Source organism: Rhincodon typus, chromosome 1 (assembly GCF_021869965.1).
Source record: "Rhincodon typus isolate 14 chromosome 1, sRhiTyp1.1, whole genome shotgun sequence".
NCBI classification, from domain to species: Eukaryota; Metazoa; Chordata; class Chondrichthyes; order Orectolobiformes; family Rhincodontidae; genus Rhincodon; species Rhincodon typus.
In genome coordinates this window covers 108,075,558-108,091,037 of record NC_063332.1, presented here as the reverse complement: position 1 = coordinate 108,091,037, position 15,480 = coordinate 108,075,558, and the positions used below count along the sequence as shown (strand labels likewise).

The 15,480-nt window shown below is 37.8% G+C and overlaps 1 protein-coding gene across 1 annotated transcript in view; it reads right to left on the bottom strand.

Moving 5' to 3' along the window:
* wdfy3 (WD repeat and FYVE domain containing 3) overlaps positions 1 to 15,480 on the bottom strand; it is a 332,679-nt gene that overhangs the window by 182,056 nt on the left and 135,143 nt on the right. Inside the window, exons 11-14 of the mRNA XM_048604494.1 lie at positions 13,406 to 13,599; positions 12,668 to 13,122; positions 7,937 to 8,020; positions 2,110 to 2,287 (exon numbers count right to left, since the gene is read on the bottom strand). Coding sequence (XP_048460451.1) covers positions 2,110 to 2,287; positions 7,937 to 8,020; positions 12,668 to 13,122; positions 13,406 to 13,599 — 911 coding nt within the window. The remainder of the gene's footprint in view (positions 1 to 2,109; positions 2,288 to 7,936; positions 8,021 to 12,667; positions 13,123 to 13,405; positions 13,600 to 15,480) is intronic.

The following is a 15,480-nucleotide window of genomic DNA, read 5'->3' as shown; positions in this document are numbered from 1 at the left end:
GATATTTAAATAAAGGTACAATTGGGCATCAAACACAGAACACTAATATGAAACAGTAATGAGAAACAGTTGATCAGTCATGCTGGATATTCAGATATCCAGATTTTACTGCAGCTCTGTTATTTTCCAGTTCTAACAGACATGGATCATAACACAAACAACAAAATAGCAGGGATACCACATTTCAGTCCATAAAAGATATCAGTCATTGCTGTACTGAATCATACAGATGAGATAGGAGCAAGTTGTAAAGCCTTAGTTTGTGCTTATTCAGGTCCTCTCGGCTAGCAAAGAGGTTTCATGGTCTGAAGGGTGGTGGGATTGCGGATCATAAAATAAATTAATTTGCTATTGTCAACAAGGATATTTATGTAATTGTTTGGAGGGCTGGAAGTTTGAAGCACCGCAGAAAATTGATTTTCTCAAGTACTGTGAATACTATTTTTCTTTAAATTGATCACTTTAGACATGAGGCAAACAACGTGGTACCAGGAATTCTGATCTTGTGAGAAGCTTCTGAGGGAGTTCGTCACAATGTTCCCTGAATGCCTGCCTCGACAGTGAGCTCAGAGAGGACTATCCCTGGTCAGCGTTCTGTCCACGTGCCAAAATGCCAAACTGAATATTTCACACATTATCATTTTGCTTTAAAAAATTAAGAATTATTGACCAAACAGTATTTCGGTTTGTCCCCACAAGTGAATTTCTGCAGAGAAATCGGTTCTCCTTTTCCTTTACCTAGTGTACATGTGAATGGAGGTGCCGGTGTTGTACTCGGATGGACAAAGTCAGAAGTCATTCCACACCAGGTTATAGTCCAACAGGTTTATTTGAAATCACAAGCTTTTAAAGTGCTGCTCCTTCATCAGGTGAAGTGGCCGTGGGACTGGTATATATCTGTCAGAAGGAGAGTATTGTCAGTGACTCATTCACCTGACGAAGAGGCAGCGCTCTGAAAGTTTGTGATCTCAGATAAATCCGTTGGACTATAACCTGGTGTCGTGGGACTTCTGACTGATGCACATGCACACATGTGCCTCTGTGTGCTGGATTATTTAGAGGGGTAATTATTTATACTTTCATATTATGAACAGTACGTGTTAACTAGTTTGACATCTTTGTTGAAATTTTATAATAAATCAACAATCGTGTGTTAAAGAAGAAACTTGTTTAATGGATCTTTTTACCCGAAACATAACATAGATACATCATATAAATCGGTCACGTTGATAACTGGGAAAAACATTTAAATTTATGTTGTGAACTGTGGAGCAATGGGCCTAGAGGGAAACAGAGCGCTTTTTAAATCTAAATCTTAATGGCATACAGTTATCATCAGCTAAAAAGTCCGTACATTTTTTATGTAGAACGAGATCAGGATTGAATTTGGGTGGGATAGAATCCCTTGATAGTACTCCCAGCACATGTGGGGTTAACCTTTTAGGTTATAAGATAAAGGAAAACAAAAGGCACAGAACGTGGAAATAAAATGGTAAACTGAGTAAATTGTCAAAAGAGAGAGATTAATGAGTTGTAGGTGCAATTTGGTAAGCAATTTTGCAACTTAATACCTGAACTTCATGTTCACAAGGTGTTAAAATATCAAAAGTTAAACATAATTTAGGAAATTAACTCATCCAGCTCGACTGCTGATGATAACCATCACACGATTAAGGCATCCACAATATTTCAGGTGGATTGCAAAACAGGTCTACCTGCTCACATCCATTTCTGACAAAACTGAAGATTCTTGTCCCTTCATCCCCTCTCACCAAGAAGCCAATATTAGCCTCAATATAAAGAAATCATGAAATATTTTGTTCTGAAGCAATAAAAGGAATCAGAACATATGGCTGTTGAAGTCAAGTCAATCATTAAACTGAAGAGGCTATTACATTAAAAAATTGATGGAAAATAGATTTAATATTGGAGAAAAACTGGGAAGGGAAGATTTTACTTTATTGCAATTTTTTTTTTAATCCTGAGGAGTTTAGCTGAACATATGTCTAAGACGATACATACATCTAATCATAGCAAAGTTAAACTAGTCGGTGGTGAAAATTCTAACATTTCAGTAATAGTTTTATTTCTAAATCTCACCTTCCCTACCTCAAATTGTTCACTGACACTCACTGACACCAACAGGTCTAACATTGCAAGCACAGCTCCAGGATGTATTATGACTGGATCAGAAGAATGCAAGGAAGTCAACGCATTTTGTAGCTTCACTTCTGTGACAGACTTGGCTGGAAACACAGGAGGCGTTGATACTGTGTGATAGCCTGGCCTACAAAAGAAATAAATACATATCCATCGCCATATGATCAGTTTAAAGCAAAGAGTTATAAACTAAAAATCTCCGATATTTCTGTATTTTTGCAGATATTCAATCATACATACTCATTTACATATTCCTATTACTATGCAATCAAACCATTCAGAAGTCAACACGCTAGCCCTTTTCATCAGTCACAGTTCCCCAAATAAAATGCTGCATCGCATCTGTATCCTGATACTCAAATATTATAAACAGTGAGATAATTAGAGAGCAACCTCGATCTGTAGAATGTCTGGTTTTCATGCTTCAAAATGAGAGTCAAATATATATTCAGCATCATGAAAAGGATACATTTCAGGAAAGAATGGTCCTTTAAATATTTAAGAGATATTATTCAGAAAACAGACAGAAATGCATAATTTTGCTGTCATATTGATATAATACCACTTCTTTTTTGTTTTAGAATCAATATCTTTCTTTCCTTTCCACAAGTTATCCATCTTTAAATATCTAATTGGCTGTGATTTATCAACAGTCAAAGGCTTCAAATTAAGTTACAAACAGGTGAAGAAACTCAGCAAAATACACGCCTCATTTTACAATGCCAAACCTACCCAAACTTTTCAATATTCGGATGTCTTATTTAGATTGGTTTAATTTCAAATCATCAGTTTCAAGATATCAACATTACAGTACCTGATAAACCTAATTGTTTTAATTGATTGTAAGTGAGAAGAAAAGAATTGAATGCCATGTATCATTAACAGTGTAACACTATTAAGCTTTCAATGAAATATGATAATCATGGTGCAATAGAAATATATAATTTCCCCTTAACTTGTTTTGAAGTGGAGAAAGTTAATTGTTATAATTCTTAAATACCAGATGTAAACTTGTGAAATGTGAGGCACTTTATCCAGTGTAAGCCAGTGGGCATTGGGTGATAGTATCAGCATTACTATCCAAACCACATAATCATTGGAAAAAAGACAAAAAGGTCAGGATGATAGAACATATGTTAAAAGGAGTAGTGCGAGAATGAAAGGTTTCATTTAACGGAACATTGTCACAGGAAGAAACAACTTAGATAAAGATTACTACAGCTTATATAATTTTTATATACTGCTCAGTGATAAGTCTAATGGCCACTATGTGGGTAAAGAGACTTAGCGTGCTTTCTGCTTGGGTACCGTTACATGTCTCATTTTCAGACCGCAATAATGGCCAGCAGCAATCTAAAAAAATACAGCCAGTCTCTCTCTATCAGTGCAAAGTCTCTCCAACAGCAAGTCCTCAGCTGACTCTCCTCATGAGAACATACAAAATGTGGGTTCCTCGCAGCTACAGGTTAATGCCTCAGAGGATTTTGAAGATTTGCTACCTCAAGACATTCAAGTCCACCAGCAGGTACGTGGACATGCCCTCGCACTCATGAAACATATTTGCAGCTACGGACAAATAACTTCATTGTTATAAGGATACCTCAAGGGATCCGAAGACTATAGGAAGAATCCTGACAAAATTATTCAGAGCCTGAAGGCAGACTAAGATCTAAACTGAAGCAGTCCAGGTTCAAATGCAACAAGACCTGGACAATACCTAGGCTTGGGGTGAAAAGTCCGAAGTAACATTTGTGCCACACGAATGCCAGGCAATGATGATATCCAATTAGAGACTGAATCTCACCACCACACCTTGACATTCAATGGCATTACTATCAAATCCCTCACTATCAACATCCTGAGCATTTTCATTGACCAGAAATTCAACTGGATTTGCAGCATAATCACAGTAAGAGAGCAGGTCAGAGGCTAGGAATACTGCAGTGAGTAACTCACATCCTGACTCCCCAACTAGGGATGGGTAACAAATACTGGCCAGCTATACCCATGCCCAACCAGTGACTAAAAAAGGTGGCGTTGAACACAGTGTTTTGCATTCCTTTGCACTTTACTAGGGAGGTTGAGAGGGAGGCTGATGATGTATGGACCACTCAAGGTCTCCATAAATTTTGCTTCAAAGGGTGTTTGCAGCTTGGAATCTCTGCTCAAAAGGTAAATGGAATCTATCATGCCAGGCAACTGAATGGCACAAACAAAAAGATGGCAAATCTTTGAATGGCAAGTTGGAACATTAAGACTACTGGATTAACAGAAGACTTGCAGCTAATTGATAAGGCACACAAGATAGCTTTGATCAACATGGAACATAATTGGTTGAACATTGATACAGCTTCCCTCCAAGAAACCAGGCTCATCAAAAACAGATCACTGGCCAAAGAAACACAAGTCAAGCATTAGCTTCGCTAGAAGTAATTTGTTACTCTCGATAACAGACCCTCAGTCCCATTTCACCAATGGTTCAGAATGCATTGTCTCAATCAGCTACTCAACTAAAACAGGACCAGTTAACTCTGAACATCTACGATCCAATCCAATGCTCCAATAGAGGTGAAAACCAGCTCCAGAAGATCATTGACACTGCTATTAAGTCACAAGATGTTCTGGGACATCCAAGGTCAGAACACTAGCACCAGCCAGATCTCTCATTACCAGGCATCTCTCTCTGAACAGCAATCTCATCGAACACATACCACAGAACTGATAGTGATGGAGGCCACTCTTGTTGCGCATCAGGATTAGGATGCAACAGTTGAAACTGTCACAGTCAAAGCAGAACTGCCATCCTTATCTCATCAGCAATAATGCCTACATGGATAAAAATCAAAAACTGCTTAACTCAATCGAGCAGGCACTCTCTGGTGTTCCCACAAAGAAGTGGAGAAGCAAAATGGTTCACACTTTGAGACATCATTTAGGAAGCTACACAATCAGCACAGGACAGCAAGAGCTGAAAAATGTTGACTGTTTTGAGGCTAATATCAGAGTAATGGGTCATGTTATTGAAGCCAAGTGACCACTCAAAGACAAAAGAGATCCAAACATCCGAGATTCAAGAGACCCGAATACACAAAAAAATCCAACAGATTGTTGGATGGTGTGTCAATGTCCACTGGTTACAACTTTACCAGAATTTCTAGAAATCCTTTGACAGAGAATGCTAGAGATATACATAAAAGAGTCATTGCCTTTTTGATTCTATTACTAAAGAAAATGGCTCCAGTAAAAACAAAGGCAAGGAAGATTATCATAGACTTGCAGAGTGAGTGGAGTACTTTGAACTGTGCTTTAGGAGAACACCGTGGCCATCACATAACCTGCCTGCCACTAGAGGTCGATATTGCACCCATAATGTAATTAAGCAAAACCACTGGCTCGCTTGCCATGGGCTGCCAGGGTCTGAGGTTAAACCATCTGAACACATCAAGCATCGGAAACCAGCATGCCTGCAGCATCTCCACAATTTCAGTTTATGCTGAAGGGGGCAGTATTCCAGGGTAACTGCAGTGATTATAACTATTGAGACATCACCCTGTTAAGGGTCATTGGAAAAAAGATTCATCCATACTGCACTTGTCAAAATAGATTTTATGTAATGCTTCTACCCCAAAGCCCAGTATAGTTTCATAAGTATCACGATACACAAACTTCTCCGTCCAACGTTGGCAAAAGCAATGTCATGAACAAAGGTGACCACTATATATGGTCTCCATTGATATCACCAAGACATTTCACCATGTGAACAAATGTGATCTAATTAAGTTGCTAGAAAATATTGAATGTCCACCTAAGCTGCTCAGCATGATATTCTCTTTCCATTACTTCATGGATAAGGTCAACTATGTCAGTGCAGCATAAGAATCTTTTGAGATCCACTATAGGGTGTAGCATGATAATAAACTAAAAAAACTGCAGATGCTGGAAGTCTGAAACAAAAACATAAATTGTTCGAGAAATTCAGCATGTCTAGCAGCATTTGTGAACAGAAAGCACAGTTAACATTTTGGGTCCAGTGACCCTTCTTCAGTAGGGTATAACCTGGTTCTGCACTTGTTATGCTTCAGCATATTCTTCTCTTTACTATTATATACCATCAAGCGTCTGCTACCTTCCTATAGAGGATGTCTATTTACATGCCAGAACTGACAGAAAGCATTGCAGCCTTGCTCATCTGAGATCCAAGACAAAGGCAAGCCAAGTCCTCTTCTGAGAGATTCTTTATACCGATGCTGCTGCACTAGCATTCCATATTGAGGAATATGTTCCGTGGGAAATGGAGAGACTCCCTCATGTCTAAAGAGAGCTTGGTCTGGTCATCTACATGTGGAAATCAAAACGTCATGATGTAGGATATTGCAATACTGCCTCTCTATTGGCAACGACAGTGTGACACTGGAAATTGCTGACCCATTCATCTAAGCACCACAAACACCTACAATTTGTCACGTGAAGCTGAAATGAACACAAAATAAAAAAGGTTCAGCTGTTGTGCTCAAGCTACGTAAGAGTGTGTGGGGGATAACATCCTGACTGGGTATACCAAACTGCAAGGCTACCATCCTGCTTCCTTAACCGACTCTTCCTCCATGGCGAGACCTGGTCAACATATGCTAGGCAAAAGACAAGGCTGAAAATTTCCATCTTCATGCTCTCAGACCTCTCCTCAGAATCTTTTGACAGGAAGAAGTCACCAGCTGAAAAGTGCCAGTGTGTGCTAACTCCATCAACCTCCACTAATTGTTAATACATATCATCTCCATTGGCTCAGCCACATTGTTCAGAACACGTGTAAGGGCATTGGAAGTAGTGAACGGAAACAAGAAGTTCAGCTGGCCAAGATGTGGGCCAAACAAAACAAAGGTCAGCAAATCATGTGCCTTCTCAGCCACTGTCTTGCTCCATAATAAGTGTTGAAAAGACGATCATACCAAAGTGAAATGCTTAAGTGACACTGGGGGAAGCTTAAAGTTGAAGACCATGGCACAAATTAGCATCTTGGAAGCTGCAAGGCTGCCACAGATTGCTCACTTTAGACTGTATAGCAACTTCAGTTAGCATTTTGGTTTCCCTCTTCCAGTTAAGTTCACACTTCAATGAAGAGAGTTTAAACAAATTGACTCTAAAGATGGTTTTTAAATTGAGCAGGTCACGTACTATTTTAAAACACTGGACTGCACACACCAAGTAAGATTTGAATGCCTACTGGAATTGGCATTGAAATGCTTGGCCAAACAACTTGTCAGGTACCTTGCTGGCAAATGACCATTCACTGCTCGTGGTATACCATATTAATATAAAATCTAGGGTCTCTCATAATCGTTTACTAACGTCCTTTAGGGAAGGAAATCTGCATTCCTCACCTGGTTTGGCCTACGTGACTCCAGACTCACAGCAATGTGGTTGACTGTTAAATGCTCTGTGGTCAATTGGGGATGGGCTATAAATGCTCACCTGACCAGTGACGTGTGCATCCAATGCGTGAATTTAAAAAAAAAATAAAAAATAAAAAAAAAATAAAAAAAAAATAAAAAAAAAAAAACTTAATTTGAAGATGCAATCAAGAAACCTGCAAGTCCCATCATCTTTAAGTGGTTGGAGGACAGCAGCATAGAAAATAGCAAGGCAGAAATTAAAAAAAAAGGAGAATATACATTAAACACTCAAGGACTGAAGTATGAAAGATACACAACGACATTAGAAATAGGTGATGCATCAATATTAGAAAGAATGGGCTTAATTATCCCTGCTGAGCTAATACCTTTTTCTGGACAGAACTGGAGTACTCCAAGGAGAGGGAAGGGAAGTCTCATGTGTCAAGCAAGGCGGAACTTGTTCAGCAAGACTATAAACAAAAGAAAAGCAAACATTGTTGGACAAAGATTGTTAGGAAGAGGAAATAAGCACAAGTTTGTTAGTAGAATTACAGTAGGATTGCAAATTGGTTTGAGGAAACATTTTGAAAAGCAGGACAAAAAGCAGTTTAACATGGATGAAAAAATGTAAACAGAAAACGGGGTGCGAAGAGGAGAAACAAACCAAGTTTCTAAGTGGATATGATTATAAACTTTGCCAAAAGTGCATAAGAAATACCTGAATACATACTAAAAATACTTTACTACATTAAATATACTTTTTAAAAAGTTGGTAGCTGTTTCAAATGCAAGGAATTTAAGGTTTGTATTTTTTTAAAACCATGCAGCCCGAAAAATATTTCAACCAGCTGTTGAAATAGCGGTATGTTTATTAGAACAATCTTGACTCAAGATACGAATTCACACAAACAAACTTGTACACTGCCTACAAAATGCTCTTAACTGGAAACAGCTATCAGCTGGGCTCACACACAAGTCTACAGGTTCTGGGTTCAAAGCACTGAGACATCCAGTAAATGTAAAAATGCAATATAAATGAAAGCTCTTTTAACCTCTTTAGTTGAAACCATTGAATGTATTCTTTAAAATCTGTACTCTTGAATCAGTTAAATCGTAAACTAACATTCCACTTCCATTTGATTCTCAGTCAAAACGTAATAAAATGCTTGTATAATATTGGACTTCAGAGTTCAAGGCATTATTTTTCAGGAAACTGAAAAACTAGGCTAACAGGATTTTTTTGCCTCAAATCCCTACAGTCTGGAAGCAGGCCATTTGGCCCATCATGTCCATACCGTCCATTCAAAGAACATCCCACCCAGTCCCAAACACTTACCCTATTCCTGTAATCCTGAATTTCCCATGGCTATCCACCTAGCCTGCACATCCCTGGACACTATGGGCAACTTAACATAGACAATCCACCTGACCTGCTCATCTTTCGTCGGTGGGAAGAAACTGGAGCACCTGGAGGAAACCTTTGCGGACACAGGGAGAACGTGCGCACTCCACACAGACAGTCACCCAAGGCTGAAATCAAACTCGGGTCTGTGGCACTGTGAGGCAGCAGTGCTAACCACTGAGCCACAGTGCCGAAATTTCTAAACAAGGACTTCGACCAATTCCTTTTTGGCAATAATCACTCCAGTATAAATTATATGGGATAAGTGGGGTCATGCAGGTACTTTGCAGCACTTCACTGAGGAACACATGAAATGATACCTTTGTGTTATAACCATTAGTCAATAAACTAATTTCCATTATAACAAATTCAGTTACTAATACATTTCCCCTTTGAACCCCACTGATCTCAACTTTGTTGCCTCATACAATGCTGCTGGTTTAAGTGATTTACTTACCACAAATCTCAAGGTACATTTATCCCACAACCTGGAAATATTTTGCTTATGTTCTTGCTGCAAGACCTACATTATGTTCATAACTATATATTTTTCCAGGTGTCAGATTATTTCATCCCTATTACTGGGTATGCGCAGCTCCATGGGCAGGACGGACTCAACAGAAGTGATAACACTGTTATACAACCACCAGGGAGGGCCCTGGGAATCCAAATCCATGAGGTTTCATGGCATCAGGTCAAACAGGAACAAGGCAATCTCCTGCTAATCACCAGCCCACCATGCCTCTGCAATCTGATAAATTAGTACTCCAAGTTGAACACCATTTTGAAGAAGCACAAAGAATGGTAACAGTATAGAATGGGAAATACATTGAAGTATCTGATACAAACAACATTTCAGCAGCACCACCTCAAACTGAATTGAGCAAGTCCTAAAGGACAGCTGCCAGACAGGGCCGGTGGCTAGTGAGAAACAGCCAACATGAGAGAAAGACCCACTTGATCTCCTCCTTATCAACCTACCTACCCCAGATGCTCCTTTCCATGGCAAAGTTGGTAAAGCTGACCCCTACACAGTATCTGTGCAGACTTTGATGTCATCAACCATGCCAATTGATACAGATTCAGAACAAAGCTGGAGCTCAAAACTATTTGAGATGCTATGAACTAATAATATCAATCACAATCATCACTGTGATCTCCATGCCATATTAACTGCAACAGTTAAAGGTACCATCCTTCTTAAGGACAACTGAGATGGATAATCAGATATGCTGGCTAAGTCAGTGGCATCCAGTTCTCATTAATGAGAAAATCATGAATATTCTTTTTCCTCTAATAATTGTGTCCAACAATTAAATCATGCATATATCTGGAAACTCATTTAATTATTTTTCCCCAGATTAGAATAATTTATAGACAATAACATCCTGTGCACCATCAACTCCTTGCTGACTCTTCAACACCAATGCAGGTCAATTCACAAACATTCCTGCTTTCTCTAGTTTAGAGAATTTTCCCTTTGTCTCAGAGGCACTCATCCTCATCCAGAACTTCCTACCTTGAGCACCACTGATCTGCTAAAAGCTAAGTACATCACATCCACAAAATTTACATAATCAACATGGTGTACCATTTCCTCAAGTAAAACTTTTCAGGAAAGATCTCTCATGATTTCTTTTGCCACCTTGGCTGAGCAATTATTACCTCTAATATTTTATTCACAATGGATGTGAGGTATACTGACCTGTAACTCATGGGTTACTTCCATGCCCCCTTTTAGAAGATTAACATTGCTTGAGTTATTCTTTCTATTTCTAAAGTTGTAAAATATGACCAAAAGAATGTGACCAATTTCACTAGCCACTTCTTTAATATGCATGTACAGAATACATCCAGCCCAGATGCAAGTGATCCTCTGGCTGCGTCATTCTACCAGTGCTGTCCAATCTGAAAATTCTATTTTACTTCTGCTGGTCATCAGCCTGCCTCTACCAACTGAAGATCAACTTCTACATTAAAAGAGAACGCAAACAGATTTTCCAAAGAAAGATACCTACGGCATACAATCACCTGATTGTATATCATCTTTGAGATGCTAGAATAGCTCAATTATTAGTTTTGTTTTACAATTATTAATCATTCGCTGTGAACTTGTAAACAAGATTTCACATTTCCTCTAATATTATTGGTTAGCCATTTCCTAATTTAGCTGACCATACCAGCTTCTTTTTGTTTAAATGTTCAGTTCATTACATTCCTGCAACTTTCACCCTCATTCCTCATCTTATTTCCATTCCCAAGTCAATCTCTTCTTTTAACTCAAGCTCCTTAGTGGTTTATATCTGTTATGAATTCAGTGCATAAAATTTCTAAACTTGATCTACTTTTATGGCATGCCTCTCCCCTCAAAGTGCATTTTTCATATAGAAATACTCTGGTAGACTCCAAAAGCAGTAATTATTCCAAAAAGAAATCAGCGTAAGTGTGGACTTAGCAATGGATATGCATGTCGAGACATTGCTGAATTCTAAACTTAAAAATGCTCTGAACAGTCAAGGAATGTAAAAACAAAAAGTCAAAGATTCAAAAGAAGTGGGGAAAAAAATCTTCCCTCAACTGGTCTGGTTAATTACTTTCAGGTCACTCTTCAAAGAATGAAGAGCAATTTCACAAGGAATCACTAAGTCTCTGCACTGTGTTTTTGAAGAACTGTGATACAAAATATTACATCAACTGTACTGATAAATATGATGTAAATAAATTTGAAGTTTTACATGTGTTTAGCAGGCTTTCCCTGCAAGCGACATAAAACCTTGCAAGTTCTCCTAAAAAAGTCCAACTTAATAATGTTTTGGAGAAACTTGACACAAAACAAATGCAAAGCAAAGTCGTTACAAAGAAGGCAGCTACTTATCTCCAAAATTTTGATTCCAAGATTTGGCCAAAGCATCAGATTCGCAACAAATATTTAACTGAAAGAACTGCGGATGCTGTAAATCAGGAACAAAAACAAAATTGCTGAAAAAGCTCAGCAGGTCCGGCAGCGTCTGTGAGGGGAAAAAACAGAGTTAATGTTTCGGGTCCGGTGACCCTTCCTCAGAACCCGAAACATTAACTCTTTTTTTCCTTCACAGACACTGCAAGACCTGCTGAGCTTTTCCAGCAATTTTGTTTTTGTTCCCAATAAATATTCTACTGCTAATGAAAATCAAATAAACTTTCGTTGTTATTGTCAAGAGGATAAAGCCATATAGAAAAGCAAATATATTTAGAAATGAAATGAGTAGTTTTATGAAAAAGACATTAGCAAAGGACAAGTGCAAACCATAAGGTCGAAGATAAAACTGCCAAAAAAAAAACCGATAGATCAGTTCTGGGTTACCTAAACAAAGGCAGATAGTGTCAAAATTTAGCCCCCTGATAACATATATACATTACAACTCTATGAATTATTGTAGAATGCAAGCCACTTTTTTCAGGTACTCACTCCCAGAACTTTAAATATAGCAGGCATCCATCTATCCCATTCGGATTTAATGGCCAAAGAATATTAGTATACCAACCAACAATATTTAGCTTATTCAATATATATTTGATACAAAACATAGAAATTACCAAAATCCATTATTAAATCTGAAATATAATGGAACTAACTATACTAATACACGTGCAATGTTTGTTAAACATTGTTATTTTTAAAATAAAATTTTAACATTGTAAGCAAAATTAGGAAAGATCAAAATGACATTCCTACCTATCAAAAGAGTCTGTGGCCATTTTGTAGAGACAAGAAAAAACTTTACTACAATATTTCAATGTTGGGCAAACAGATTCCAATGGTGCATCATCTTCAAGCATTCTTTGAAATGGTTGGATATTTGAAGGACAGCAAGTAACCGAATCTAACTGTCGTCTATTTGAGAAGCAGCCAAGCAAACGCAAAGCATCTGCAAGTTTTTCATACTGAATTTCAGTTTTGAAAAAATGAGAATTAGCAGGTTCGTAACGCATTGCTGCTGTTAATGTACAAATAACCGTATGCACCAGTTCAAAGGCTTGGTCTGAGTTCACATTTTCCCACACTCCCTTGGGTTCATAACTCAAGGATCTCTCCAAGGCAACCAACAACGACGTGACATAAACAAATCCCCCAACTTTTCGGAACACTGTTCGTGTGCGGTGACTTTCTCTCAGCACAGTGAGAAGAGCCTGCGGAGACATGCATTTCAACAAAATAAAAATGCAGTTCACAGTTACATTCATTACAGTCAACCTAAACATATTACTTTATTTCACAATTCATAAAACAGATTTAGTTTGACCTTATTTTTCTTCCAAAAAATAAAAACAGGCAGCCAACCAACACAAGCCATGCAGTACCAGATAATCACGTGAGATAGTATCAAATCTGAATGATTCAAGCAAAAGGGTATAATCAAAGAAAGAACAATAATGGAAAACAGAATCTAAAACTTGACTATCATGTACTCACTGTCAGAATATCAGTTTTGAGTTGCAGTTCTGCAGATGAAGCAGTATGCATTAGTCCTAACAATGTTCCCATATCGTCTTCTCCACTAGGGGATAAAATTAATTGCTGTATAATCATCAGTGCAGGTTCCCGACATTGTGGGTACTTAACTATGTTGTGCACACATCGTGCTCCTCCAAACTCCCGGAAAACACCTAAAAAGACATGGAACAACAGTTGGTTTTAAATTATTTTATCGCCTTTGACTAAAACATTCAATGTTTTTTCTCAAAAACGTTGCTTCTGTTCAAAAACTTTAGAAATCATTCGTAGGTCCTAGTGATTGATTACAAAATGGGATAGTTGGTCATGCCTTTCCTTTAGACAGAGGTTTGACATGGGGAATTGGAAATCTCAGGAAAAGAAACAGAAAAAACAAACATGTACATTATTCAGAAGGGCAAAGCTATTCTGTGATACAAAACTATTGTTCTGATCCCTGAAGAGACTGCCACATTAACAGCATTAATGCTATCATCTGGCTAAGAACCAGTAACTTTGCTTATAGTTGACAAAGTTTGGGATCCCACGTACTTGCTGAGACTAACATGACAAGATCTGATAGATTTAAGAAACAAGTCTAACTGTACAAAACTAGAACAGTAATCTACTATAGTATATATACACACACACACAATACTCTAATATCCAGAATAAATATTAAGCAAATATGGGTAACAGTCAAATCGTGGTCGAACAACATTCAGTTCATCAAATAGCAAATGCAGTCAAGACAGATCCTAAAAAATTCTCAGCAGCATTCGCTTGACATTACTGCCACTATAGATTAATAAATCTAATTCAAATTTTGACTCCTTTGTAAGAGATTCCAATTCTTCATTTTGAAGACATAGCTGTGAAACCCTCCCACCAGCCACTCTGCCATGCATGGTTAAATGACTGAACCAGCAGGATATGAGCAATCTAACAAACTGCATTTCACTGGATTTCTGATGCTGCACTCCAGCACCTACCCATGGGCACAATTCCAGCTATTTTGCAGATAGCTAGCTTCACTCAGCTGATTCTACCCTTGGAGTTTCTTTGAGCTCTAATATTTCTCAGCTGTCCCCAAAAAAAAAACTATACGTGGATTTCCTTTAGCCCTATTCTCAGCCACACAAAATGACTAGTGGCCTCTAGGGAGTTTTATGTCCCAAGTGCCTGGTACTTGCTAACGACAATATTTGTACTGTCTGAAGCCACTTCTTTGCTTCAGGCTATAACTAACCTTCCAGAAAACACAAAAATTGAAACTAGAGAACCTGCTTAAGATCCATACATGTCCATGACAACACAGCCTGCTCTACATTCCTTAATCTGATGTTGACAATTATGTATGTCTCAGTTACAATTTTGTATTGGATCGGAACGTTTTTAAGCTAATTTAGCTCTGACTCCCAAAGTAAACAAAGTCTCTTTTATTCTGATCTTATTAAACAAACATGGGTAACCTCTTGAAGGACATGACCTCTAACTACAATAGACTTCAAAATATTTCAATCGAATTTATCCCATTTTCTATTGTTAAATTCAATTTGGGAAACTAAACAAAATACTAAAAATAGCACATGGAACATGAATTAGATATTCACAAAGGCCTTTACATTTAAAATATTTGGCAACCTGTTTTGGAAGAGATATGAGCCAGAAGCTGTGTATGCATGTCACAATGAGATCTGTAACCGATGCAATCCATTTCAAATTTATTTCTGAAATTGCATTACGAACTGACAAACGATTAGCTTATCAAACACTTTCATGAAAATACTTAAACTTTAACAATAATGATAAAATTAAAATACATCAACCTGAATAGTAAATTATTCACATACATCAACCTGAATAGTAAATTAGAATGAAAATCAACGTGCTTGTCCTTTTGTTTAAAACTCGGCTTGCAATGTATCTTGCTTGGTGATCCTGCAATAATTTAAACACTAAATGCTTTTGTTCCTTTCTTGGTCTGGCTAACAACAGCTGAAAAGGAAATGCTCTTTCCAAACTCGACATTTAACGAAATTCTATGACTTTGT